The following is a 27,815-nucleotide window of genomic DNA, read 5'->3' as shown; positions in this document are numbered from 1 at the left end:
GGGGTTCAAGCAATTCTGCCTTAGCCTTGGGAGTAGCTGGGACTACAGGAATGAGCTACCACGCCTGGCTAATTTTTTCATATTTTTAGTAGAGATGGGTTTCACCATGTTGGCCAGGCTGGTCTCGAACTCCTGACCTCAGGTGATCTGCCTACCTCAGTCTCCCAAAGTGCCTGTATTACAGGTGTGAGCTGCTGTGCCTGGACTAGAGGTAGTTTTAAATTAATGTCAGCAGCAGTTTATTTTCCTAAATTCTTTTTTTTTTTTGTAATTATAAAGTGAAACAAATGCAGAAAACCACACTAAACAAATGTGTAACTTAGTGAATTATAAGGCTAGCACCTGTGTAACCCTGTCCTTTAAAAAGTAACCACTGTCCTGGTTTTTCTGAAAATGAATTACGTTTTTGGTTTTATTATTCAAGTATGTATCCCTAGATGCTATAGTTAAGCCTGCTTTCTTGCTCATGTTCACACTCATGCAGATTCTTGCACTCCCCCCTCCTTTTTTTATTTTTTATTAAGCTTTCTTTCTTTACACCTTCTGTTTCTCTAAGATTTTATCCAATACATTTTTTCTCGTAATCCTTTAAGTCTTCGTTTCTGAAATGATTTTTTCTCTTTTATTTTAAATTCTTTCTTGAGCACCTCATTTCTTCTGAGCTTTTCTAATTCTGATATATTTGATATATATAAAATACTATGTATATCTGATATATGTATTTCTCATATAATTTTTTTTAAGTTTGCTTTGAAATAGGAGTTCATTTTTATCTCTTCTATGAGTATCTCTTTCAGACTTGCTTTTATTGTTTATAGAGATGTTATTTTATTCTCTGTTTTTTTTTAGTTGTAACTTCGGGATTCAATCTCTTGAAAGTATGAATGCTTTCATTTATACTGTGCTAGGAATAAGATGCATGTAAGTAAATAATTGCATTATGAGACATATTCTTCTAAACATACATTAAAGGGTATTATGAGAACACAGAGTAGGAACTTACTTTCCCCAAAGTGTAGGGATTGGATGAGGTGGACTTTAGTCATAATGGAGGTTTATTATTGGTATATCAATATTTTAAAAATATTCTGTTTTTTTCTTTTTTATAATTGATATATTTTTCAGGGTACATGTGATATTTTGGTACAACATATAATGATCAAATTAAGGTAATTAGAATTCTCTGTTACCGGAAACATCATGGTAGTTCTGATTTTAGTTTTTGAGGAACCTCTATACGGTTTTTTGTAATGGCTATATTACTTTACATTCCCACCAACAGTATATGCTCATTCCCCCTTTCTCCACATCCTTGCCAGCTTTGTTATTTTTTGTCTTTTTGATAAATAGCTTTTCTGACTGGTGGAAGATGGTATCTCATAGTAGTTTTAATTTGCATTTCTCTGATGATTAGTGATGTTGAGCATGTTTTTCATGTTTGTTGACTGCTTTATGTCTTGAAAAGTAACTGATCATGCCCTTTGCCCGCTTTTTGATAAAGTTGTGTTTTTCTTGTTGAGTGTCTTGTAGGTTCTGGATATTAGTCCTTTGTCACATGTATAGTTTGCTAATATTTTCTCCCATTCTGTGGGTTGTCTCTTTATTGATTATTTCTTTTGCTGTGCAGAAGCTTTTTAGCAGATTAAGTCTCATTTGTCTGTTTTTGGTTTTGTTGCAGTTGCTTTTGAGTTCTTAGTCATAAATTCTTTGTTTAGGCCAATGTTTAGAAGAGTTTTTCCTAGGTTTGCTTCTAGGATTTTTATAGTATAGTTTGAGGTCTTACATTTAAGTCTTTTCTATAGCTAATTTTTCTATGTGGTGAGAGATGGGTCCAGTTTCATTCTTTTGCATATGGCTATCAAATTTAGTAGTGCTTTTTATACAAATTAATTTACTGTTGACTTCCTTCAATTACTGCTTTGAAATACTGTTCAGATGGAATTAAAATCATATTTTAAAAGTTTTCTTTTGCTATACTATTGTCAGATATCATCAACTATCTCTTAAGTAGAGACCTGAAATTTAGAAAGTGAAAAGATCACAAAATAGAACGGAAAACATAGTATAATGTGTAGTATTCTGTATGTGAATGATAAATTGCTCAGTAATTTTTTATTTATTTATTTATTTTTGCGACAGAGTTTCACTCTGTCAGCCAGGCTGGAGTACAGTGGCACGGTCTTGCTTACTGCAACCTCCTCCTCCTGGGTTCAAGCGAGTCTCCTGCCTCAGCCTCCCAAGTAGCTGGGATTACAGGCACCCACCACCTTGCCCGGCTAATTTTTGTATTTTTAGTAGAGACGGGTTTTGCCATTTTGGCCAGGTCTTGAACTCCTGACCTCAAGCGATTTGCCTGCCTTGGCCTCCCAAAGTGCCTGGATCAGTAAATATTTGAATGAATATCATATTTCATCCTTCAATTTTTTTTTTGTTTCATGTAGTTTGATTAAAATGGCTTCTTTGATTAGTTAAAACAAAACTTAATGATGTGGTATGGTTTGGGTATAATTTTCCCTTTCTATTCAAATTGGCAGCAAGTTAGAGCCAGGTTGTGCTTGCTTTTGAAGTACTCTGTTTAGGGATATTGAGTCCATTGTTTTCTATTTTCTTTCTTTGGTTAACAATACTTTTGACTTGGTGTGTATTAAGTATCTTATAAAATAACTTTAGTGTTTATGAAGTGATCTCATGTCTATTGTTTCTTTTGCTCTCTTAACATAAATAATTACAGTAAAAAGAAGAAATGTAAATGCAGTTGGAACACGGAGAGATTTAAAGACTCTTAACAGAAAAAAAGCTGGGGGTGGGAATTATGTGGAGGAGTTGTTACTAGGCCTTAAATATTAGGGTTTGACTGAATGATAATAGGGAAGGTAGACAATCCAGTTGTTAGAATATCAAAAGCAAGCATGTAGAGAAATGCATTTGAACAGGATTAGTATAGTTTGGACTGACTTCTAATACAGAAGCATTAGCTTGAGGATGTAGATACTGAATCATATATTGATTTTTGCTTGTTTGTTTGTTTTTGGTCTTTGGTACTTATAAAGCAATCTAGGCAGGATGTCAGGCTAGTGTAGTAGTGAATAGTGTGAACTCTAGAGCCGTACTTCCAGTTTGGAGCACACTGTTTAATCTTTCTCTTTATGTGTTTCTGCATATAAAATAGACACTAATAATGGCAACTACTTGATAGGGTTGTTATGAGTAAGATTAAAAGAGTTAATACTAGTAAAGTATTTACAACAATACCTGTTACCAATAAGCATTCAATGAGTTTTTTTAATTTATGAAAGTACTAGCTCTTTCATTCTCTGTGTGTGTGTATTTGTAATGTACACATACATCTGTAAATATGTATGGAATATAACGTGAGTGTATGTGGAATAGATACAGAGGGGAAATGTAGATCTCACGTGTATGTATCTATAGGAAAGCTAGTAATATTTGAATTTCAGTTTTGATTAGAATTTATATTATTATTATAAAGTCTAACATCTCATTTTACAGATGACAAAATTACGTACTAGCAGAACTAGAGCCAAGATTTGCCGGACAACAAATATTTGAGCAATAAACAAAACAGACAACTAGCTCTGCCCTTATCAAGCTTTCAGTTAGTCAAGAAAGATATGTATTAAACCATCTCAGGTGTGGCAATTGTTATCAAAAAGAGCACTGTGGGAGAGTAGAACTGGGGCTCCTCCATACTCTGGGATTTTAGAGAATTCTTCCCCCAAGATTTCTTTTTTTTTGAGACGGAGTCTTCCTCTGTCACCCATGCTGCAGTGCAGTGGCGCGATTTTGGCTCACTGCAACCTGTGTCTCCCAGGTTCAGATGATTCTCATGCCTCAGCCTCCCAACTAGCTGGGATTAGAGGCACACACCACCATGCCCAGCTAATATTTGTATTTTTAGTATAGATGGGGTTTTTGCCATATTGGCCAGGCCAGTCTCAAACTTCTGGCCTCAAATGATCTGCCTGCCTTGGCTTCCCAGATTGCTGGGATTACAGACATGAGCCACCGTGCCCGGCCTTCTTCCCCCAAGATTTCCAAGCTGAGGTGCGAGTAATAAATAGCAGTTAGCCAGGGTTAGGTGGAATGAAGAGTGTTCCAGGCAGGAGTAGGATGTGTATAGGCTCTAAGAGAGGAGAAAGCATGGTCTATTCAGATATATGAAATGAAAAGAACAAGGAAAAGGGTGGCAAAAAATGTGTCCTGAAAGGTTAGAGCATGGCTAAAATACGCAGGGTCTTGTATACAAGGTTAAGGATTTTGACCTAAGGGTCCCCATGATGGATTAAGCAGGAAAGGGACATTGCTAGATTTGCATTCTGCAGTATTACATTAGCTATATTACAGATAACAAATTAAGAGAGTCTGGCATAAGTGTAGGGAGACTTAATTTAGGAAGATACTGTAGGAGCTACTGTGTGTGGTTGTGCAGAACACACCATAGGGGTTTCCATTCATGTATACTGGTTGAGCATCACTAATGCAAAAACCCAAAATCTGAAATGCTCCAAAATCTGAAGTTTTTTGAGTGCCAACATGATGCCACAAGTGGAAGATTCCATCCCTGACCTAATGTGATGGTTTGTAGTCAAAATGCAGGTGCATGGTTTATTCAAACCAACACATGGTTTATTCAGCATCTCTAAGGGAAAAATAAAATTACCTTCAGGCTGTTTGCATAAGATATATATGAAACAAATGAATATTATGTTTGGACTTAGGTCTCATCCGTAAAGTATCTCATCATATATATACAAATAAATATTCCAAAGTCCCCCAAAATCCCAAATCCAAAGCATTCTGGTCTCAAGAATTTCTGATAAGGAGTGAGTATTCAACCTATACTACCTTTGCAGTGGTCTGGATGAAAGATAATGTTGACCTAGGGTATAGTTGTGACAGTGAAAATGGAGAAAAGTGGACAGATTTGAGAGATATTTCAGATTTAATGACTCCAAAAGTTATCTCCAGACCAGACCTCTTTCCTGAACTTTAGATCATGTATATCCCAAATGCCTGTCCTACTTGGATATCTCACAAACATCTCAAACTCAACAGGTTTTTAAAAAAAAAAAAAAAAAGCAAAACAAAATACTGCAAACATTAATCTGTCTCCAAAAAGAAAAAAAAATAGTCATTTTCTTTTCCAGTATTTATAGTAGCAAATAGAACTAACATCCACTCACTTGCTAACCATGTCTGCTAGTAGTGACCACTAGACTACTTAGCTATATGTAGCTGCAGTTGATAATGGCTTTTTAGAATTTAGGTTATATTCCATGTAAGTTTATTTAGAAACATTTATTTTAGAAAGTATTACTTTCTAAAATGATCTGGATATAGTCTTTTTTTTTTTTTTTGAGACGGAGTTTCACTCTTGTTGCCCAGGCTAGAGTGCAATGGTGCGATCTTGGCTCACCGCAAACTCTGCCTGCTGGATTCAAGCAATTCTCCTGCCTCAGCCTCCCAAGTAGCTGGGATTACAGGCATGCGCCACTACACCCAATTTTGTATTTTTAGTAGAGACGTGGTTTCTCATGTTGGTCAGGCTGGTCTCAAACTCCCCACCTCAGGTGATCCACCTGCCTTGGCCTCCCGAAGTGCTGTGCTGGTATTACAGGTGTGAGCCACCGTGCCCAGCTGGAGATAGTCTTTAATAACATGAATATCTTTAATAATTTTTTAGCATAAATATATTTTTAAGTCAGGGTACGTATGGGGTTAATGTAACCCTATTTAAAATCAACTTAATTTTGTGTTAATTATATTTTTGCTTTTAGAATTACATATAAAATCAATATATTAAACCAATCAGTATAGAGTCCTAAGTTTTACTCTTGCTTTCCAAATTTGACATTAGGGCTGTTAGTAAGATATTGTCTGCATTTATTAGATTTATTTCTGATCACGAATATACTTTTAAAAGATGCTTCTTTTCAGTGGAGCAATTCAATTGGCTATAGATGATTTACTGCATGACTATGACATATATTCAAGGCATTGAAATATTATACATAAACAAATTTTGATGACAAGACTGCTTGTTTGTATTCAAATGCCAATCAAATTTGTCCTTTAGGACATTAGATCTGTTGACTTTTTAGGTTTCTATAACTTTGTTCCTTTCAGTGTTGTTTTTCAAGTCAATATAGTCATCCCTTGATATCATGGGGGATTGATTCTGGGACCTCCTGAAGATAGCAAAATCCACAGATGCTCAAGTTTCTTGTATTACTTGGTGTAGTATTTGCATATAACCTACCCACTTCCTTCCATATACTGTACTTTAAGTCTCTGGATTACTTATAATACCTAATACAATACATAAATAGTTGTTATACTGTATTGTTTAGGGAATAATGACAAGAAAAAAAAGTCTATATCTGTTCGTTACAGATACAACCAACCTTTTTTCCCCCCAAATATTTCTGATGTGCAGTTGGTTGAATCCATGGATACAGAACCCACAGATGGAGAGGGCTGACTGTACAAGTCTGTCAAAAAACCAAAGTGCTGGTTGGCTAATAATTGGTCACTGTATGACTTATAGTACAGGTGATATTACTTCTGATTCTAGATGGTAAGTATATTTTTATCCTTATATTTTTGTTCTTTGATTTCTGTGCTGTCAGTTTTTTTCTGCTTTTAACTTAGTTGTGTTTAGATGTGGCATTGATAGCAATCCTGAAGTTTAAGTAGATGGGTTTTCTAAGTCAGATTTACTCTAAGAGCTAATAGTGGTTCTTTTTTGTCATATTTAGTAACGTGTAGGGTATGTAAGTGCTATGTTTGAGATAATAGAAGTTTATGAATTATTTAGTCACTAATTTTTTTAACATTTATTAAAAATAACCATTTTTCTTAAAACAGTTTTCACTCAATTTAGATCTTTTGTGGTACTGCTTTTTGAAATCGGTGTTTCTGTGAAAGGGAGGAGGATTATGTGCTAGGGACTCATTTTAATGTATTTGGTCTTTATGCAGAAAATATCAGGTTTGTAGGTTATTGGTTCATTTTAACTTCCCCAAGAAAGGGACGAATGACTACACTTTTCTTTTTGAGACAAATACTGCAACATTGTGTAGAGAAAGTCTATATACTATGTACAATTGACAGAAAATTATTAATATTTAAATAGAAGTGGCATCTAAACACATGGTTTACAAATTGAATCTGGGCAAGTTAGTATAGGAGAAAAGTGAATTCAGTGGAAGGTTGCCACACATATTTTTTTTATTTTGTTTTAGTTTTAAGGGTATCTGCTTTTAGTATGAGTTGGAGAAAGGTTTCCCCCCACTCACTTTTATTTCATTTTTTACTCTCATTTGAGAAGCAATTTCTCCACGAGACAGATCTTTGACCCTTTTGTATTCTGCACTCCCATCCCCCTTGACTAGAAAATGCAGCTGCACACATTTTTTGTTTAGAGACAATGGATCACATGCTGTGTCACCTAAATCTATGACCAAGAGGCAGTTTTATCCCTAAGAGACCATAATGCTTCAGTTCTCCTGGATGCATGACATCATGTAGCATTATAATCAAATATACATCTTTTTGCAGTACATTTGGGATTTGATTTTACCCTGTAATCTCAGTATTGGATTTTATGGGGATAGACATTATTTATAATGGAGAATCTTAATCAAAACAAAAATGTATTGTTAAATCAGTAGGAAAGGTTGTGAGTTCCTTCCTTTTATATGCCTTTTTTTTTTTCTTACATGAGGTTTACCAATGTTTTTAGATATTCTGAGATTATGGAATATCTTTAAAGCTGTAGTGGCTGTTAAGTTTATTACACAGTGCATTGCAGATAATGTGCGTTCAGTAAATGCTAGACTTTATTTTTGCTACTGACTCGACAAATTAACAGGAAGAAAATTGTTTTCCTTTTTTGAGTGAGAACCAACCTTAATTACAAGGAAAAAAAATAAAAAATTGTTTTCCTTTTTAAAAATGAGGAAGTCTTCAGATTTAGAAAATATTAGTATCTATAAACTGCTAAAATATTTATGTCAAGTTTATTGTAATCTGATTATACTTTTGAATAAATCTGGGAAATACAATGCTGTGGCTTCCAGGCTTGAGAAATGGTACCTTATTATAATTAATAAATATGGTTCATTCCTAAGAATATTGGAGGTGAGGAAAGGAGAGGAAAATTGAATGGAAATTTATTTGATTATATATTAAATCTTAGTGGCAAAGCTTAAATAAATTGCAGTGAAGAATTGAACTAATTGCTAGGCAGTTTCCATAAAATTGACAAACATTTGGATTTCTGGGCTTTGCCATAGCTCTGTAGTAGACATTTCTTTTTCTGTGAAAAACATTGTTTAGTGATCTGAATTCAGTGAATGACTATCTCTTTCCCTTTAGTAGGGTTATCTTAGCCTAAGTCAATTTGTTTTTTTAATATTGGTTACTTGAGAGTGATTGGATAAGAAAGCCACAAATCTGAGATGATGCCTGCTTTCTGGTTGCTCTTTTGACATTTGTGAAATTGATTTATATGCTGATGACATGCAGTTAAAGTTTCCAAATATCTTAAGACCACCTAAAAAGAATTAGAGATTGTAAACTTTTAAATTAAGTGTAACCAAAAAATCCTATTTTTATATGCTTCAGGATTCACATGTTTAAGTATTTAATGGGACTGATTTTAAGTAAGAAGCTGGAGTAGTAGGGTCAAAATGGTGAGAAACAATTTTGTCTGTAGGCTAGATACAGCCATATAGTTTGAGGTTAATTATTTCTTGCTTAAAGCCTGGGACTGACTACAGTCTTCCTCAGGCCTCTTGGTACAGTTTATTCAAGTGTTGGTTTCAACTTCTTTCCATTTCTAGTAGAAATAACAGATAGCATGGTTCTTTTTCACTCCATGTAGTAAAGCTTATTAGAAACAGCACAATTGATGTTCTTCATTACCCAAAGAGGTAATAAGGAAAGATATTCAGTGACTGGCCCAAGGGTACAAGGAAACACTAAATTTGCCTAAGTTTGCTTTGGGCTATCAAGAATTGACTATCGTATTTTGTTTTGATCTGAGTCTTTTCTCAGGGCTATATTTTATTTCCCAGTAAGAATTCTTAGACAATATAATGGATGAAATATACATTTTAAAAAATTAAACAATTATTTAGAAACAACATAGATTTAGGACCCTAAGAACTATAGTATACGTAAGATAGAAACTTAAATAAAATTGAAAATGTGGCATGAAGAGATTCAATAATAAACCTTTAAAAGCACTTTTTAAAGGTATTGAGCCCATAATTAATCGAACCAAGTTAATTGCAGCTATGCTTTATTTGCTGTGGACCTATGTAAGTTATTAAAGAGTACACTAAAAATCATTTATGTTGGCCAGGCACAGTGTTTCACACCTGTAATCCTTACAATTAGGGAGGAGCCAAGGCAGGAGGATCCTTGAGCGCAGGAGTTTGAGACCAGCCTAAGCAACATAGGGAGACCCTGCCTCTACAGAAATAAGAATATTAGCTGAGTGTGGTGACACACGCCTGTTGTCCCAGCTACTCAGGGAGCTGAGGTGGGAGGATCACTTGAGCCCAAGAGCTTGAGGTTGCAGTGAGCTATGATCATGCCACCGCACTCCAGCCTGGGTGACAGAACCAGAAGAAAACCCAGAACCTTTATGTTCATGAGAATTTCTTAACTGAGCTGGATTTTTTTTGGTCATTAAATAAATTTTATATTCGTATACCTGTATTTTTAATGTACTGTAGTTGCTAGGCTGGAATTAACCTTGTTATTTATATATTTTTCTTAGATCTGCCTCATTTGTTAAAAGTATTATCTCAAAAATGGATAGAAAATTATTGTTTTGTGTATTTTAACTTAAGAATTCTGAAACAGAATAGTACATTCTAAATTAGTTGGATACACATGAATGTAACTAGGAGATATTTATATTCTTGTCCAGTTTTGATGATGCCATTACATTTGTTGCTGTGTCTTTTCTTTTTATTATTGAGAATGGCATTAATAGTGAAAACTCATCATTATTTCAGAGGTAGTATAGTTATTTTTATTGTTCATAAATTCTTTTGTGTGAGAATGTTGGCATCAGACAAAGCTGTTAATAAAGTAATTTAGACCTTTCTTGGCCATTAATAACAAAATATTAAAAGTTTATGTATTTTAAGTTCTTTTGGATTATTTAAACTACAAGGATTAGAAGAAGGGTTCTATCATGTTGCATGATTGGCAAAATATCTGCAAGCAAAGTGCATGGAGACAAATATAATAAGGAAGTGAAAGTGGAATAATAAAGAAAATTATGAAACACATATTGTGGCACTCTTCCAAGAAGTCCTGATCTGATTTGGCCACCTCATCAGTGGATATCATTGGTCGTGAGGGAGATCTATCCTTAACACTAGACAAATATTTTTTTAATTTCAAAACTTCAAAATATAAATTCTTGTTACTGATTTTGTACCCTAAGTTTTATATTTGGAGGTTATAATATTTATACATCTACTTTAGGAAGAAAGCTAATAATTTTAAAATTTATAATAGTAATAACCATCATTACTATCTCTGCAGCTAGTATTCATTGTATACTTACTCTGTACCTCTGTTCTAAGTGCTTTATTTTTGTTGTTTAATTTGTACTAAGAATCTTATGAAAGTAAGTAGTAGTATAATTCTAAATTGATAAGTCTCATAGCTTAGTGAAAGGCAGGGCTGGGATTTGAACCCAAGCAGTATTTCTTCACAGCTCATGCTGATAATCCCTTGCTTCACTGTCTCCAGATGTAATTAATACCAAGATAAATGATTTAGATTTTACCTTTCGAATTTTTAAATTAATGGAGTTCCTTATCCTTCACAATTTCAACTTCAAATATATTGCCTCCTCAAGTTTCTGCCCAATATCTCCTAGTATTATGTATGTTAATTTCTTTCTAAAGGAAGAAGACTTTCATTTTATAAATTATGTAATATTTACCATAGACTCTAACTATGACAACAGAGCCATGCATGTAGTAGATGCAAGAAGTTTCTGATTTGAAGTCTCTTAGAAAAGAACCAGAAGAGGTTCTTCTGAATAGTATATCTCTTATACATCTCTTTCTGTACCTTTTATCTACATTGCTAGATGCAGAGATACTATAATCATGGTCCAATATAGCTAATACTTTATCTTTAGCATTTAAAATTCCTATATACATTTTATATAGATTTAAATTTCTATATTTAAAATTCCTATGTACATTTAGGTACTTCTGACATTATAGTAATTCATAATACATTTCCTTACCAGGAGGTTACTTACTCTGTATCCTCAACTGTTAAACCACAGATAGACAAAAAAGAGACTTATAAGTATTTGTGGGGGTGGGGGAATCAGAAAGTTTATGCATTAAATTCATGTCCCTTAAGGTGAGCTCTTTACCATTATTAAGATTTTATTCAGATCTGTGGTGGTATGTGAAATTCTAATGAATTTTACCTGGCTTTCCATTCTGTAACAGGTAATAAATCGGTAAGTCCATTTCCATGATTTAGAAATCCAAAATCCTCCGGAAACCAAAAGTTTTCTTAACCCTTATAGTGGTAAAACATGATCTGAGTGGATATAAGGGTATTGGTGGTCTTTACCCCCTTCTTAGTGTGAATATACATTTTGCCACAGAAATATTAACATATTTATTTTGGGGTATTGCCTTAGACTTCACTAGGATGTGAGAGAAATATATGTATATATATAGATACCGTATTACCTTTCTGAAATCCAAAATAATTCTGAATTTTGAAATATATTTGGCCCTAAGGTTTTTAGATAAGGAATCGCAGACCTGTATAATCAGGTACATTGACTACATACAGTACCATTGAGGACTAAGATATGGAAGTAACGTTTGTTTGGTAACTTAAATATAGCAATGTGAGACCTTTCAGTATGGAGCAGTGCCTCTCTCAAATAATATGGATCTCTTTTAAAGAAAAAAAAATCTCATTTTGAGAATCTGCAACTTTAGTTCTTAGAGCAGTTTTCTTTAAAAATATCTCTCACTTTTCTCTTTGAAAATGGCAAAATACATTTTTTATTATTGAAATGAAAGCACAAAATGAAAATTTGCAACACTTGTGACCTGTAGAATGTATCCATTAATCATTTACCTCCAGGGATATGTACTTTACCTACTTCCGATTGGGATTCGTTGTCATAATGAGCAACTCTTGCTAGAAGTATGTCAAACTTCTCAAGTGTGCTGAGGCAGAAAAGAAAACATAAGAAATTATGTGCTAAAATAAAGGATAATGTACTTTAGTGACACTGTCATCAGAAATTAATGTAAATATCTGTTTCCAGCAGCATGGTGAACCATGTACCTGGATCAAGGTACCAAGTACCTTCAGCTTTCTGCTGAAAACAACCTAAAATGCTGGATAAAATAAAATCTTAAATGCATCAGTGCTCTGGCGCAAAGGGGAGAGTACTTAGGGCAAGCTGAGTTCTGAACCTGGCTATTGCCTTGAGGATATTTGCCATACAGGTGAGCTTCTCTGTTCTTGGCTTTGTGGGGCTCAGGGATCAGGAAGCAAAGCCTAGACCCAATCAGGGTGGAGCATTTAGCAGGAAATAGTCTTCCTCATTAATTTGGAGCCCCATTGTACTGCACTTTTGTAAGAGTGATATAGAAATTGTTTCCCTTTATGCCCCCAGGGTTTCTACAGGTAAATTTTTTCTTGAATATTGCTGTAAATCGAAAAAATGTCACTGAAAATGTGCTACCACAAACCAGTTCTCACACTAGTTGCAGCATGAATTCACACTAAACCTTAAGAATTTAAAATGATCCTGGGCTGTTACTACTCCCAAGGGCCTGATAAAACCTAACGTGTAATCATCATTATCAAAGAATTCCCATTGGTAAAGTTCTAATGAAAATAAGTGGCTTATAATAAAAACTGCAGACCATCCAAGAAAAAAGGCACAATATAAGAGAATCATTTGAGTCAGATCTGCAAATAGTTCACATTTTGGAATAGAAAATAAATACATTTAATATGTTCAGTAAGAGGCTTAAAAATAAAAAGAGCAAACATGTTGAAACAGAAACAGAAGTTCTGGAAATGAAAATAGTAATTGAAATTAAAATTCAGTGAATAGGTATAAAAGCAAATATATTGAAAAGTTAGCATAATGAAAGGTAAATCTTAGGAAATTTAGAGCACAATATAGACAAGAAATTGGAAAATACAAAGAGGTTAATAAAGGGAACATTTTTAAGAGAAAAGACATTGCCTCCAAAGGATTATCAGGCTTCGATAACAGTAATGGAAATAGTAATGGACTATGAAATGATATGTGAGACAAAATAACAGTGTAGAATTCTATAGCAAAAACATCTTTCAAGATCATGGACAAAATAAAGACATGTTCATACAAACAAAATGTGAAAGTTCACTGACAGACTATTTTTTAAGCAGAAGTGAATGATCATAGGTAGAAAATCTGAGATTTAAGAAGAAACGATGAAAGAGAGTGACAATTATATGGGTGAATAAAAATGGACTGCATAAATAGTAATAGCATCTTATGAAGTTAAGAAAAAGCTATATTGGGTGGGTGCGGTGGCTCACGCCTATAATCCCAGCACTTTGGGAGGCCGAGGCGGGTGGATCACGAGGTCAGGAGATCGAGACCATCCTGGCAAACACGGTGAAACCCCGTCTCTACTAAAAATACAAAAAAATTAGCTGGGCATCGTGGCAGGTGCCTGCGGTCCCAGCTCCTCAGGAGGCTGAGACAGGAGAATGGCATGAACCCGGTGGGGGGCAGAGCTTGCAGTGAGCGAACATCGTGCCACTGCGCTCCAGCCTGGGCAACAGAGCGAGACTCCATCTCGAAAAAGAAAAAGCTATATTATATTATAAACAAGGAGAAGGTGATTGGCGCTATCATGTAAAGATCTTTTTATTGTTGCTGGGCACAGTGGCTCACGCCTGTGATCCCAGCACTTTGGGAGGCCGAGGTGGGCAGATCACTTGAGGTCAGGAGTTCGAGACCAGCCTGGCCAACATGGTGAAATCCAGTCTCTACCAAAAATATTTTTGAAAAAAAGCCGGATGTGGTGGTGCACACCTGTAGTATCAGCTACTCAGGAGGCCGAGGCAGGAGAATCACTTGAACTCGGGAGGCGGAGGTTGCTGTGAGCTGAGATTGTGCCACTGCACTCCAGCCTGGGTGACAGAGCAAGACTCTGTTTCAAAAAAAGAAAAAAAAAAAAAAAAAATTTATATATATATATATATATATGTGTGTATATATATGTATTGTTATTTATTGTTTAGGAGCAGACTAAAGATAACTGGAATTTTAGAAGTATATATCAAAAATTATAAGGTAACATTTCAATGATAGAAATATGTATATAACTTCCACACTAATAGAGGATTAAAAGAAATGGAATGAGAAAAAAGAATCATACCAAAGAAGGCAAGAAAAGAAAGATAAAAATTAACATGGAAAGAGTGGGATACCAAAAAGGATGGTAGAAGTAAATCCAAATACATGCATGCCTTTAAAAACAATATTCATTTATATGGGATATAGAATAGAGACTACAAGAAAACAAAAATGTTGAAAGTAAAATGATGGAAAAACATACACCTGGCAATTTTTTTTTTATTTTTTTAAATTTTAGTGTGTACATAGTAGGTGTATATATTTATGGGGTACGTGAGATGTTTTGATACAGGTATGCGATGTGAAATAAGCACCTCCTGGGAAATGGGGTATCCATCCTTTCAAGCATTTATCCTTTGAGTTACAGATAATCTAATTACATTCTTTAAGTTATTTAAAAATATACAAATAAGTTATTATTGATTATAGTCACCCTATTGTGCTATCAAATAGTAGGTCTTATTCTTTTTTTTTTTTGTACTCATTAACCACCCCCACCTCCCTCCCACTAATCCCCCACTACCTTTGCCAGCCTCTGGTAGCTGTCCTTCTACTCTTATGTTCATGATTTCAATTCATTTGATTTTTAGATCTTACAAATAAGTGAGAACATGTGATGTTTGTCTTTCTGTGCCTGGCTTATTTCACTTAACATAATGATCTCCAGTTCCATCCATGTTGTTGCAAATGATTGGGTCTCTCTCTTTTTTTTATGAGACTGAGTCGTCTCCCTTTGTTGCTTAGGCCGGTGTGCAGTGGTGTGATCTCAACTCGCTGTAACCTCACTTCCCAGGTTCAAGCGATTCTCCTGCGTCATCTTCCCAAGTAGCTGGGACTACAGGCACACACCACCATGCCCCACTAATTTTTGTGGTTTTTTTTTTTTTTTTTTGGTGCAGATGGGGTTTCACCATGTTGGCCAGGCTGATTTTGAACTGCTGACCTCAAATGACCCGCCCACCTCTGCCTCCCAAAGTGCTAGGATTACAGGCGTGAGCCACCACCCCTGGCCTGATCTCATTCTTTTTCATGGCTGAAGAGTACTCCATTGTGTATATGTACCACATCCATTCCTTTCGTTGATGGACACTTAGGTTGCTGCCTGGCTAATATTAATGGGAAGAAAGCTAGTACATCATTTCAAATAGACTTAAAGACAAAAAGAATTGATACATAATGGGAAATGGCTAATTTGGTAGGAGTATATATGTTTTAAAGTTACATGCAATTAATAACCATAGCCACAAAATGAAGCAAAAAGTTAACAGATGTACAAGGAAAAAATTGAAAAATTTTACCAGTATAGCAGGAGATTGTAATATATCTGCCTAAGTATTTGATGTAGAAAGCAGATCCCAAAAAAAGATTAGTAGGAATATAGAAAATTTAAACAGTGCGGTTAACAAGCTTCATCCAATGGACTTATATTTCATCCACACACCATAGAAACATCAAGTGAATCATTATGAAAATTAATCATGTACTGGGCCATGAAACAAGTTTCAACAAATTTTAGAGATTGATACCTTATACACTATTGTAATACCAACTCAGATTAGAAATAGGTAACCAAAAAAAAACTTTTTTAATCACATGGAAATTTAAAAAATTTTTTTTCTCAGTATCTCATGGATGAGAGAAGAGATGTTGGAAGTTGGCCTGTTCTTTAGTAGGAGATGTTAAATCATACCTCAGGTTTGCTTGCAGCGGACAAAAATTGAGAAATGGCCCAGATAAAAGGCCTTGCATTCTTAACAGATGAGAGTGTGCAGGGACGCTAAGGACTGATGGTGGATTGGTTCTTCTAACAGGAAGAATGAATTTTTTTTTTTTTTTTTTTTGAGACGGAATCTCAGAATCTTGCTCTGTTGCGGGGGCTGGAGTGCAGCAGCTCGATCTCGGCTCACTGCACGCTCCGCCTCCTGGGTTCACGCCATTCTCCTTCCTCAGCCTCCCAAGCATCTGGGACCACAGGCGCCCACCACCACGCCCGGCTAATTTTTTGTATTTTTAGTAGAGAGAGGCTAGCCAGGATGGTGTCGATCTCCTGACCTCGTGATCCGCCCGCCTTGGCCTCCCAGAGTGCTGGGCTTACAGGCGTGAGCCACCACGCTCGGCCTGAAGTTTTTAATAAATGGTGCTGGAACAATTTTATGTTTATATGTGAAAGATGAAATTGGATAAAAAATACGCGTATACATTTTTGGTGAGTTGAGGAGGCAAAAACTATAAAACAAACTGCAGACCATAAAGAAAAGGGTTAATAAATTCCACCATATGAAAGTAAAGAAGTTTCTTATTAAAAGACAACTAATAAAGAGATTGAAAAGACAGGTCATCTACTGGGGAGAGATATTTGTATCATATATAAGTATTAGTATCCACACATTACAAATCATTAAGAAAACTCATAGAAAAATAGGCACAAGGCTTCAATAGATGCTTTATGGAAGAGGAAACCCAAATGGTATATAGATAGGTATATATTCATAGCTGTATGTTCGTATATATCTATATATTCATATTCTATATATCCATATACAGATATAAATGAATGAAAAGGTATTCCACCCTGTTACTAATCTGGGAAATGCAAATTAAAACTACAAGGAGATAGAGTTTCATAGTTGATATGGTCTGGCTTTGAGTCCCCACCCAGATCTCATCTTTAATTGTAATCCGAATTGTAACCCCCACGTGTTGAGGAGAGACCTTATGGTAGGTGATTAGATCATGGGGGTGGTCCCTTCAAGCTGTTCTTGTGATAGTGAGTTCTCACGAGACTGGTGGTTTTACAAGGGGCTTTTCCCCAGTTTGCTCAGCACTTCTCTTTCCTGCCACCATTTGAAGAAGAATGTTTTTGCTTCCCCTTCTGCCATGATTGTAAGTTTCCTGAGGCCTCTCCAGCCGTGCAGAACTGTGAGCCAATTAAACCTCTTTCCATTATAAATTACTCAGTCTCTGATATGTCCCTCTAGCAGCTTAAGAATGGACTAATACAGTAGTCATCAGGTTGGCAAAAAACAATTTTGGCAAGTACATGAAGCATTTGGTATATACATTCCTGGTTAGTGGTAACTGATTCAGCATTTTTTTGGTAAGCAGTTGGTCATCAATTAAAGTTGAAGACTATTCTGTGACCAAATAATTCTGCTTCTTGACATATGTTCAACTTTTAGATGTATACTCGAGAAATTTTTGGCACTTGTATTCCAGGTGATATGAACAAAGACTTCTATAACAATAGTACTTGTAGTAGTCTCAAACATAAACAATTAAATGTTCCTTAAGAGTATAAGAAATTATTGAATATTCATAAAATGGAATACTAGTCTCCCTAAAAATGAATTACTGCTGCAATAATGTTAATGAATTTGATGAGAGAAAAAACAAGTCTCGGAATGTCTTCCATGTAATTTTATTTTACATGATGTATAAATGTGGAAGGCTAGATAACGTTTAAGGGTTCTAACATCTGGAAAAATATAAAGAAAAAACCTTTTGTTAACTCAGTCTTTAATATAATCAGTTAAAAGTGTAGAAAAATAAGTCAAAATTCTGTTTGGTTAAACCAACGTTTTGTGTTTAGTAGGTTTCTTAGTTATTTTGGGCAAAAAAGGCTATCACTGTGACACATCTAATTCTCTGTAATGCAGCATATTGTGTTTTAGGTAATGCTGAAAATTCTGTGGCTTTGTTTCCCTTTTCTTACGTAGTCTCTGAAGCGTTTCTCTCTTACCGATGTTAATACCGACCTAAGCAAAAATGCTCTTCTCTGACCTTTTGGGAAACGCTCAGAGAATTCCAATACGTAATTTTATTTTTCTTATCCTAGAGTAGGGTATCACTATAACATTGAACATAATACGCAGATGTGCAGATCTCTGTTAGACACCTTCGGAGATGCATGAGCTGCACAACGGTGGAAAAAAAAATAGTACATTTAAATCTCAGGCCTTCTTCTCAAGATACCGCCATGGCAGGCACACAATCAAGCTCTAGATGGGTTCCAGAGTGATTGTACTGGGTTGGTTTGAACTCTCCACTTTTATTTTTATTTATTTTTCGTATTTTATTTGTTTATGTCTCCATAGAGACTATCAAAAATTGCCAGTGCTGACTATATTGCAAGTAATTGCAGTGGGGTATTGGGAAAAGTTTCCAGTTAGCAATAATTGTGCTCAGATAAACCTCATTGGCTGCGATACTGCCACTGCACAAAGCTTTAACTCTCCACTTTTAAAAATCTCCATGTGAATAATTCTTTTTCTTTTTTAGAATATAGAAGATGGGAGCCTTAACACAAATTTGTACTTTGCTAAAGTGTATAGTCCATTTATCTACTTTTTTGGATAGCAGTGTCTTGGCTTTAGAAATTTGTTTATTAGTGGTTGTATTAGTTACTTGGATTAAGCTAGTTATACTCCTAAAAATTAGAATATATTTTTTAAATCCCACATCATATTATTTTGGCTTTTTTTAAAGTAATATTTGTTATGTACCACAATTTTATATGGTCCGTTGAAATACTGTTCTTAAAGGAGTAATAAAATGTTATGTTACAAGCCCAGGTTTCCTTCTATTTATGCATTTGGCTTTATGAAGCAAATTGACCATGCATATTATTAATGCTCTGCTAGTGAATGGTTTCAGTTCATTTTAAGATGCAGTTTCTCATAAGACTATAATTTTTAAAATAAATAAAATTGAAAGTTTTCTTGATTTTATTGTGAAATATACAGATCTTTTTGTAGTAATAATGCATATTTATATATTCCTGAAAACACTAAAATTGTGCTCAGCTGATGGGCCAACTCACTCAAAAGTGAAAAATATGCAGCTTTGTATCCAGAATACTAACAAAAAAATCTTAATGAGAATACTAGAATATGTTAAAACACATATGAAATTTGTCACAAATAAGGAATATGGTCAGTTTAGGATTTTTAAAAGAAGATGAACACGGTGCGAGGAAGGGTTGAAGCTACAGGATTATGAAGGCCAGGGTAAAATGCATAAAGATTTGGAAAGAAGAGCTCATTAAACACTTGCAAGAAAGAGCATGTGGCCAAACTGTGCCAAGAAGAAGAACATGGGTTGAATGAGAATTGTGTACCATACTGTCTTTTCAGCAGCTTGCTGCTTTCCACTGTGTTAGCCTATTTTGGGTTCAGCTGTTGTTATTTGGTAGTACAAAAACATAGGCTGAGAAGAATCATGTACAAACCAATGTGACTTACATTGTACTAAAATCATTCCTTTATTTACCAATGGGCTAATTCGTATTATGTAAGATTTGTAACAGAACAGGCTGTACTAAGAATACAAGAGGTGGCTTCTGTTTTTGACTTGAGCTCTCTGATAAGTCCATGACCTTTTTAAGATTTGATTTCTGTGTGTGAAATGGAAATACTACAACTAAAAATAATGTAGCACAGCCTTTTCTCCCTTGAGCTTATTGTTTTAATTTTAAACTATAATAAGCACATTAAAGAAAAACTGGAAAACAGAACAACAAAGACAAAGATTACTGTTAGTAATATAAACCACTGTTTTCTTTTTTGTATGTATTTTTTACTTTTTCACCAGTTTTTAATTTATTCACATTCTTCAAGTCAGTCATTTTTAATGGCTACTAAATATTAGATTGAATAGATGGGCTTTAGTTTACCATTTCTCTGTTATAGAAAATGTAAGTTGTTTATAGTTTTCCATTATCTTTAATAATTTTTGGATGAATATCTCTGTGTCCCTCCACACATCGTGGGCTGCGAAGGGAGTATCTTTTTCCCTACATAAGATTATTTCACAAAAGTGACACATTTGGAATTGTTGGTTCAAAGAATGAAATTTTTAATAATTCTTGATACACATTTCCAGTTAGCTTTCCAAAATGGCCCTAGGTCCTTGCCCAAAATTGTTTATAATTTTTAAAATAAGTTTTTGATATAATTTTTAAATTTATATATTTGTTTGCTATTTGTATTTAATATGTGAGAAAAGATCATTTGGCTATTTATCCATTGTGGTGGACTTAGTATTCTAAGTGGGTAGTGCTCTGTCTACAGTCGTAGCACCCTGAACATGTCTGATCTCATCTAAATGGATAGTGCTCTAAAGTGCTATATAAGGATAGTTTAGAAACAGCTTTTTTTCCTCCTTGCAAACACAATGACAGTTCAAACCTTACTAAGATGATGTCAGTACTTGGTTTTTTAAACTTTGCTTGGATTAACACTCTGTAACTCTTTGGCATATTTGTTGCCATACTATTTCTTTACATCTTAAAGTAATGAAATTTTATTATAAACTTGTAATTCAGAGGAATAACATACTTGCAACCATTTAAATTACTTATGAGAAAATTTAGTCAATAGTTACCAAGAAACTGATTTTTTGAGTATGTTACATTAATAAAACGCACTATTTCTGTTTTAAGCAGTATTGCTAAAAATGTAAGTTACTTGAGCAATTGAGAGTGACTGTAATGGCCAGAAATTTGAATATTGAACTTAGCCTTGTTTATAATTTTGGCTCTGCTTTTTATTAGCTTTAGTACCTTAGGGAAATGGCTTACTTCATTTCCATTTCCTTATTCTTAACAATGAATTTCAGTTTTTTTTATTGTTACCACTTAGGATGTTTCCTACCATTAAGCATTCATTTCTAAAATAAATTAACTCTTAAAGGCAGTTAGTGCAGCATTTTATAGAATAGACATACAATTTGTATTATGAGTTCATTTCCGTCTGAAATAATTATGATTTGAGTGTCTACTCATACTCAACATTTTGATAAGATTCATTAGGAATACAAAAGTAAAAGACTCTTATCCCAGCTGGGCATGGTGGGTCATGCCTGTAATCCCAAAACTTTGGGAAGCTGAGGAGGGAGGATTGCTTGAGGCCAATTGTTTGAGACCAGCCTGGGCAACCATAGCAAGACTTTGTTTCTATAAAAAATTTAAAAATTAGCTGGGCATGGTGGTGTGCGCCTGTAGTCCCAGCTACTTGGGAGGCTGGCGCAGGAGGATCGCTTGAACCTAGGAGGTGGAGGTTACAGTGAGCCATGATACCGCCACTATACTACAACCTGGGTGACAGAGTGAGACCCTGTCTCTTAAAAAAAAAAAAAAAAGACTTACTCCTCATGGAATTCACAGTTGGAAAGGAAGGACATATATTGAACTAAGGAGTAGTTCAGAGTAAGTAGAGATGATGCATTTTAAAGCCTATGACATAGAATCTGTAATGTAGTAAAATCTCAGCAAATGTTAGCCACTGCTGTTTGGTACTTTCTAATTTCTAGATGTAATGACAGATGAATGGAGATTTAAGTGACAAGGCAAAAGTGAAACATTAGAAATTAATCACTCCCTTCTTTAATTGAACACTGGGTACACCAAAGAGTGGGTTTTTTTTGTTTTTTAAGGAAGCAAGACACTATTCAACCAATTCTCATTCATCATGTTTTAAAGTCCCTATGAATAGAGAGACTTTGGTGATAAAATGAATAATTTGATCACTTATATAGTACAGGATATCAGTTCTGAAATACATTGTGTGCTCATATATGTGAATGCTTATGTATGTGGTTTTCATAAGAGATTGAAACAGAAACCAAATCTGTTATCGTTTGATCTTTTCCTTTTTACAGTGTCGTGATGTTTCAAGTTATGGGTGCACAGGAGAGAGATAAGAACTGGGTATGGAAAGAATGCTGTTAAGATTTAAAATGAATAGGATTTGAGTCATTGGTGCTCATAGGTGTTGTGTACATACTGTTGCCAGCACATATTGTGGTTAGAATTTTGTTTCTGGAGTCAGTCTGCCTGGTTTTAAATTCTGACAGTTCCACTTATGCTTAACCTCTCTGATTAATTTTCCTCATCAATAAAGTTGAATTAATAATAGTGCCTACCTTATAGGATTTAATTGACAGTTAATTGAGATATCATATGTAAATTGTTTAGCAGAATGCCTGGGCGCTAAAGTATTATCTAAGGCTGTTGCTAATGGAGTGCTCTGAGGCTAACTACTTCTGGTGGTAGCTCCCAGAATTCAGATAAACTGTTCTACATCTAAAATTAACCAGTTTTCTCTTTTACATAACTGACATAAAAAATAGAAATAAAATTAGCCGGTTTTCAGAATTCTTGAAGTAACCTGCCATCTATGTTCTAAGCAAAATAAAACTCTGGAGGTACCCCCTCCCCCCAATTATTTCAGTTACACAAGCATAAGTGGGTTGAATAGGATAATAGTTGGTTTTTCACTGAGTTTAGAAATGAGTTATCTTTGTGAGCCATTGAAAATTAATTAAATAGCACATTAGCCTATTGCTTTCTTCTCTGGTCTGTTATTCTCTCATGATAAAGTTTTTGAATAGAACGGTGTTTAAAATGCAAAACAAAAATCATTTGAGAAAATAGAAATGAAAAAAGAATAGTAACAGCTATTTTTCGCTCTCCTTGAAAGTACAGGGACAGTTCAGACCTTACTAAGAGAATGTCAGCCTTGAAATGTCAGTACTTGAGATGATATAGAATGCAGAGTTTAAAAGTACTGGAATTTTAAAAAGAAATGATAAACTTATAGTGAATTTAATTTAGCTAATAATAAATTTAGTGAATAAGAAATGTTATCTTGTTAGACTTACAGAAGTATAGAATAGAATGGTTGCTAACCAGATATGGGTGGTGGGGGTAGGAGGAGGGTGTAGGGAAAGGGGAAATGTTAGTCAGAGATTACAAAGTTATGGTTACACAAGAGGAGTAAGTTCTACTGACCTATTGCATAGCATGGTGACTATAGTTAATAATAATGTATATTTCAAAATTCCTAAAAGAACATTTAAAATATTCTCACCACAAAGAGAAATAAGTATGTGAGGTGATGGATATATTAATTAGCCTGAGCTAATCATTTCACAATATATACATGTATCATAATATCACATTGTACCCCATATGTATAATTATTATTTGTCAATGAAAAATAAATAATGAAATAAAAATGTTATCTCTTTTTAGTATGATATGCTGTAAAAATAGTATACATAGTTTCTTTTTATAGTAAATAGTTGAGATTTGAGGAAAGGGTTTATTTTAAAATATTGCTTAAATAATATTTCAAATGTATTATTTTCAGGATTCAACTATTTGTAAAATCATAGATTTTTAAGATACATATGAAGTCTTATAATTCAAAGAAATAGCCTGTCCGTTTTAAGTAATAATAGCCACTTCCTATTAGGCGATTAGTGTGGGCTAGGTGCTTAAGTACTAAGTATTTAAAATGCATTATTTAATTGTGTTACTATCACCCATACACCTGGTCCTATAAAGCTGCACTTTATTTACAGCCATTTCAACTAATATAAGTTATTTTCCTTGTTTTATAACCAGTAGTATCTTCATTATACAAATGTGATGCTTAAATATTATATGGGATAATTGATAGCAAAATTTCTCTGATTTGGGGATATTTACATATGTATTTTCTTTTTCCCAGAGTTTAAGATTCTAAGGTATTACATTGATAATTGTTTCCTTTGTTGCAGAACTATAAGAGTAAATGGGTCCAGTAATTGGAATGACTCCAGATAAGAGAGCTGAAACCCCAGGAGCTGAAAAGATTGCAGGATTAAGCCAGATTTACAAAATGGGAAGCTTGCCTGAAGCTGTTGATGCTGCCAGGCCAAAGGCCACTCTAGTGGACAGTGAGTCAGCAGATGATGAGCTCACAAACTTGAACTGGCTTCATGAAAGTACTAATCTTCTAACAAACTTCAGCCTCGGAAGTGAGGGTCTTCCAATTGTTAGTCCATTGTATGACATAGAGGGAGATGATGTGCCATCCTTTGGACCAGCTTGCTACCAGAACACAGAAAAAAAATCAGCAACTTCAAAGCCCCCATACTCCTTTAGTCTTCTCATTTATATGGCTATTGAGCACTCTCCAAATAAATGTTTGCCTGTCAAAGAAATTTATAGCTGGATTCTGGACCATTTTCCATATTTTGCTACTGCACCAACAGGCTGGAAGAATTCTGTTCGACATAATCTGTCCTTGAATAAATGTTTTCAGAAAGTGGAAAGAAGCCATGGCAAGGTCAGTGTTTATGAATTATATTTGGGAAGTGGGGGAACTAATTAACATGGAGCCCTTAAAATATCTGCAAACCGGGGAGACAAAAAGTAGTCAAGTCAAATCACTTCAGCTGAACTGAATTATATTAGTTCATCATTTATTTTTGCTTGAGATGTTTTAAAATTTCTTAAATATTGATATAAATTTAGCAGAATTATGTTTTGTCTACTATAGGTACCTAGATTAGTCTTTTTATCATTTTAGCTCTTTGTTTCTAGTTTCTGTAGTGTTCCTATAACTATCAGTATTTGATTCTTTATTCAATATGATAACCTCTGCCTTATAATCAAAGTATAGACCATTCAAATTAATGAAATTGATATGATTGGGTTTAAATCTATCACCTTGCTATTCATTTGATTTTCTTTTCCACTTTTCCTGCCTTTTTTGGGTTGAGGTATTCTTCATTTTGGGTTTTGGTTTTTTGGTGGGTTTCTTTGTTGTTTTTTTGGTTTTTTTTTTTGAGACAGTCTCGATCTGTCGCCCAGCCTCAAGTGCAGTGGCGCGATCTCCGCTCACTACAACCTCCACCTCCTGGGTTCCAGCGATTCTTATGCCTCAGCATCCAGAATAGCTGGGACTACAGTTGTGTGCCACTATGAGCAGCTAATTTTTGTATTTTTAGTAGAGATGGGGTTTTGCATGTTGCCCAGACTGGTTTTGGAACTCCTGACCTCAAGCACCACCCACCTTGACCTCCCAAAGTGTTGGGATTACAAGTTTGAGCCACTGTGCCCGGCCAAGGTGTTTTGTGTATGTGTGTGTGTGTGTGTGTGTGTGTGTGTGTGTGTGTGTTTTATGCTTCAATTTTATCTCTACTATTGGCTTATTATTTATTTATTTGTTTTAGTGGTTGCTATATGGTTTTCAGTATACATCTTTAATTTATCATTGGTCCACCTTCAAATAATATTACACCATTTCACTTAACTGGCTCTTTACAGAAAAGGTTGCTCGGTGCCTGATGCCCTACTGGATTAATTCCTTTTGCCTGGAGAAGTTTATTTAAAATTTCTCATTATTCAGTTTTGCTGGCAATGGTTATTTTAAACTTTTTTTGTGGTGTACGAGTTTAGAATTTAGGTTAACATTTTTTTATTCTGTGTATTTTAAAGATGATTTGTTGTCTTCTGGCTCCCATAGTTTCTGATGAGAAGTCTGCTGTCATTCCTATTTTTGTTCTCTGTATGTAATGTTTCTTTTTTTAATTGCTGTCTTCAATATTTTTTCTTTATCTCTTTATCACTGCTTTTCAGCAGTTTGATTGTAATGGGCCTAGTTGTGGTGTTCTTTATTTTTATCTCGCTTTGGTTTCTCAGTGGTTCTTAAATATATGGTTTATTGCCTGTCATTAAATTTAGGAAATTTTTGCTCATTATCTCTTCAAATATTTCTTTTGCCTCACTCTTACTTTTAGGACTCCAAGTAAAAATATATTAGACCATTTGCTAGTTGTCTTACTTCTTGATTGCTTTGCCCTTCCCTGACTCTTTCTCTCTTAGTTTGGATAGTTTTTACTGATTTTTCTATGGGTTCACCCATTTTCTTCATTGTGTTCATTCTGCTGATAAGCCCCAGTGAAGGACTTCTTCACATTTTTAATTTCTAATGTTTTCATTTTCCTTTTAAGAAAGTTTCTGTCTCTGATAAAATTCCCCACTAGATCCATAAACATATGAATTATAGTTATTATGTAATGTCTGTCAGTTTCAATATCTGGTCTGTCTCTGGGTCTGGTTTTATTGACTGTTTTAATCTCTTGTTTTTGTATGTGTTTTATAATTTTGGAATGAATATCAGACATTGTAAAAGAATGGCAGGGACGGAAGTACATAATATTTCTACCCAGAAATAGGCATGCCTCTACTTCTGTCAGGGTGTTAGTGTGAACAGGTATTGGTCAGTCTAGTTAGTAATTGAGAAGAGTTTTGAGTGTTTGTGGTTGCAGTAATTACCATCGGTACACCACAATCTTCAGACTCTTACAGAGATGGACTGCCAATACTTTGTGTTTAAAAGCGAGGTTTGGAGTAATATGATTTTTTTGTTTCGGCATTACTGCTACAACTTCATCTTCCAGCTTGTGCCACATTTGAGGGTGGGAGAGAGGTAAGATAGTTCTCCCTGTTGCCCTTCCTACAGCATTAGATTGCTATTGCTTGTTACTTGGAGCAAGGCTTTTGGAGGGGGCAGAGTGGGATCCTTGGTTCTTCTCCGGCATTAGTCTTAAACAGGCTCAGGATGCCTGTGCTTCAGGTGTGAGTCTTTCTCTGCCTCCCCCAGGAGCAGATAGTCTCTCCATCTACTTAGTATAGAGTCTAGAGCTGCATTCTTCAGTAGCAAAACGTAAACTGTTTCATGCCAGGACCATCTTACCACTGCACTTCAGCCTGGGCAGTAAAGGGAGACTCTGTCTCACAAGACAAAACAAAAAACACTGGATTCAACTTTGGCCAAGTGCAGTGGCTCACACCTGTAATCCCAGCACTTTGGGAGGCTGCGACAGGTGGATCACTTGAGCCCAGGAGTTTGAGACCAGCCCGGGCAACATGGCAAAACCCTGTCTCTACTAAAATTAGAAAAAATTAGCTGGGCGTGGTGGTACACGCCTGTAGTCCCAGCTACTCAGGAAATGGAGGTAGGAGGATTGCTGGAACCCCCAGAGATTGCAGTGGGCCAAGACTGTGCCACTGCACTCCAGCCTTGATGACAAAGTGAGACTCTGTCTCAAAATAAAAAAATAATCCGGGCGTGGTGACTCGCACCTGTAATCCCAGCACTTTGGGAGGCTGAGAGGGCGGATCACCTGAGGTTGGGAGTTCAAGACCAGCCAGACCAACGTGGAGAAACCCCATCTCTACTAAAAATACAAAAAATTAACCAGGCGTAGTGGCACATGCCTGTAATCCCAGCTACTGGGGAGGCTGAGGCAGGAGAATCGCTTGAACCTAGGAGGCAGAGGTTGTGGTGAGCCTAGATTGTGTCATTGCACTCCGGCCTGGGCAACAAGGGTGAAACTCTATCTCAAAAAAATAAATAAATAAAAATAAAAATAATAAAATGTGACAGGCTCCATCCTGTGAGGTGAGATGTAATATATGAACTCTTACCTTTGGCAGAGCACGGAAATGGCAGTCGTGCTCTGCCTTTCTTCTAGTGTACATGGCACATTGCCTTATTAAATATGGGGATAGCTAGGT

General features: G+C 35.2%; 1 protein-coding gene and 1 non-coding gene across 11 annotated transcripts in view; one reads left to right on the top strand and one right to left on the bottom strand.

Moving 5' to 3' along the window:
* FOXN2 (forkhead box N2) overlaps nucleotides 1–27,815 on the top strand; it is a 65,451-nt gene that overhangs the window by 7,642 nt on the left and 29,994 nt on the right. For 2 of the 10 annotated variants that reach the window (XM_015112311.3, XM_015112307.3), the window contains exon 2: nucleotides 24,026–24,576. In XM_015112311.3, coding sequence (XP_014967797.1) covers nucleotides 24,040–24,576 — 537 coding nt within the window. In that variant the 5' untranslated portion in view covers nucleotides 24,026–24,039. 10 annotated transcript variants of the gene reach the window in all.
* LOC114672070 (U4 spliceosomal RNA) lies at nucleotides 18,550–18,689 on the bottom strand. Its single transcript, XR_003722260.1, has one exon. It is a non-coding gene; the product is annotated as a U4 spliceosomal RNA (small nuclear RNA).

The sequence above is a fragment of the Macaca mulatta genome, chromosome 13 (genome assembly GCF_049350105.2).
Source record: "Macaca mulatta isolate MMU2019108-1 chromosome 13, T2T-MMU8v2.0, whole genome shotgun sequence".
Classification (NCBI taxonomy): domain Eukaryota; kingdom Metazoa; phylum Chordata; class Mammalia; order Primates; family Cercopithecidae; genus Macaca; species Macaca mulatta.
The sequence above is the reverse complement of the archived record's forward strand: the minus strand, read 5'-3'. Positions and strand labels throughout refer to the sequence as shown.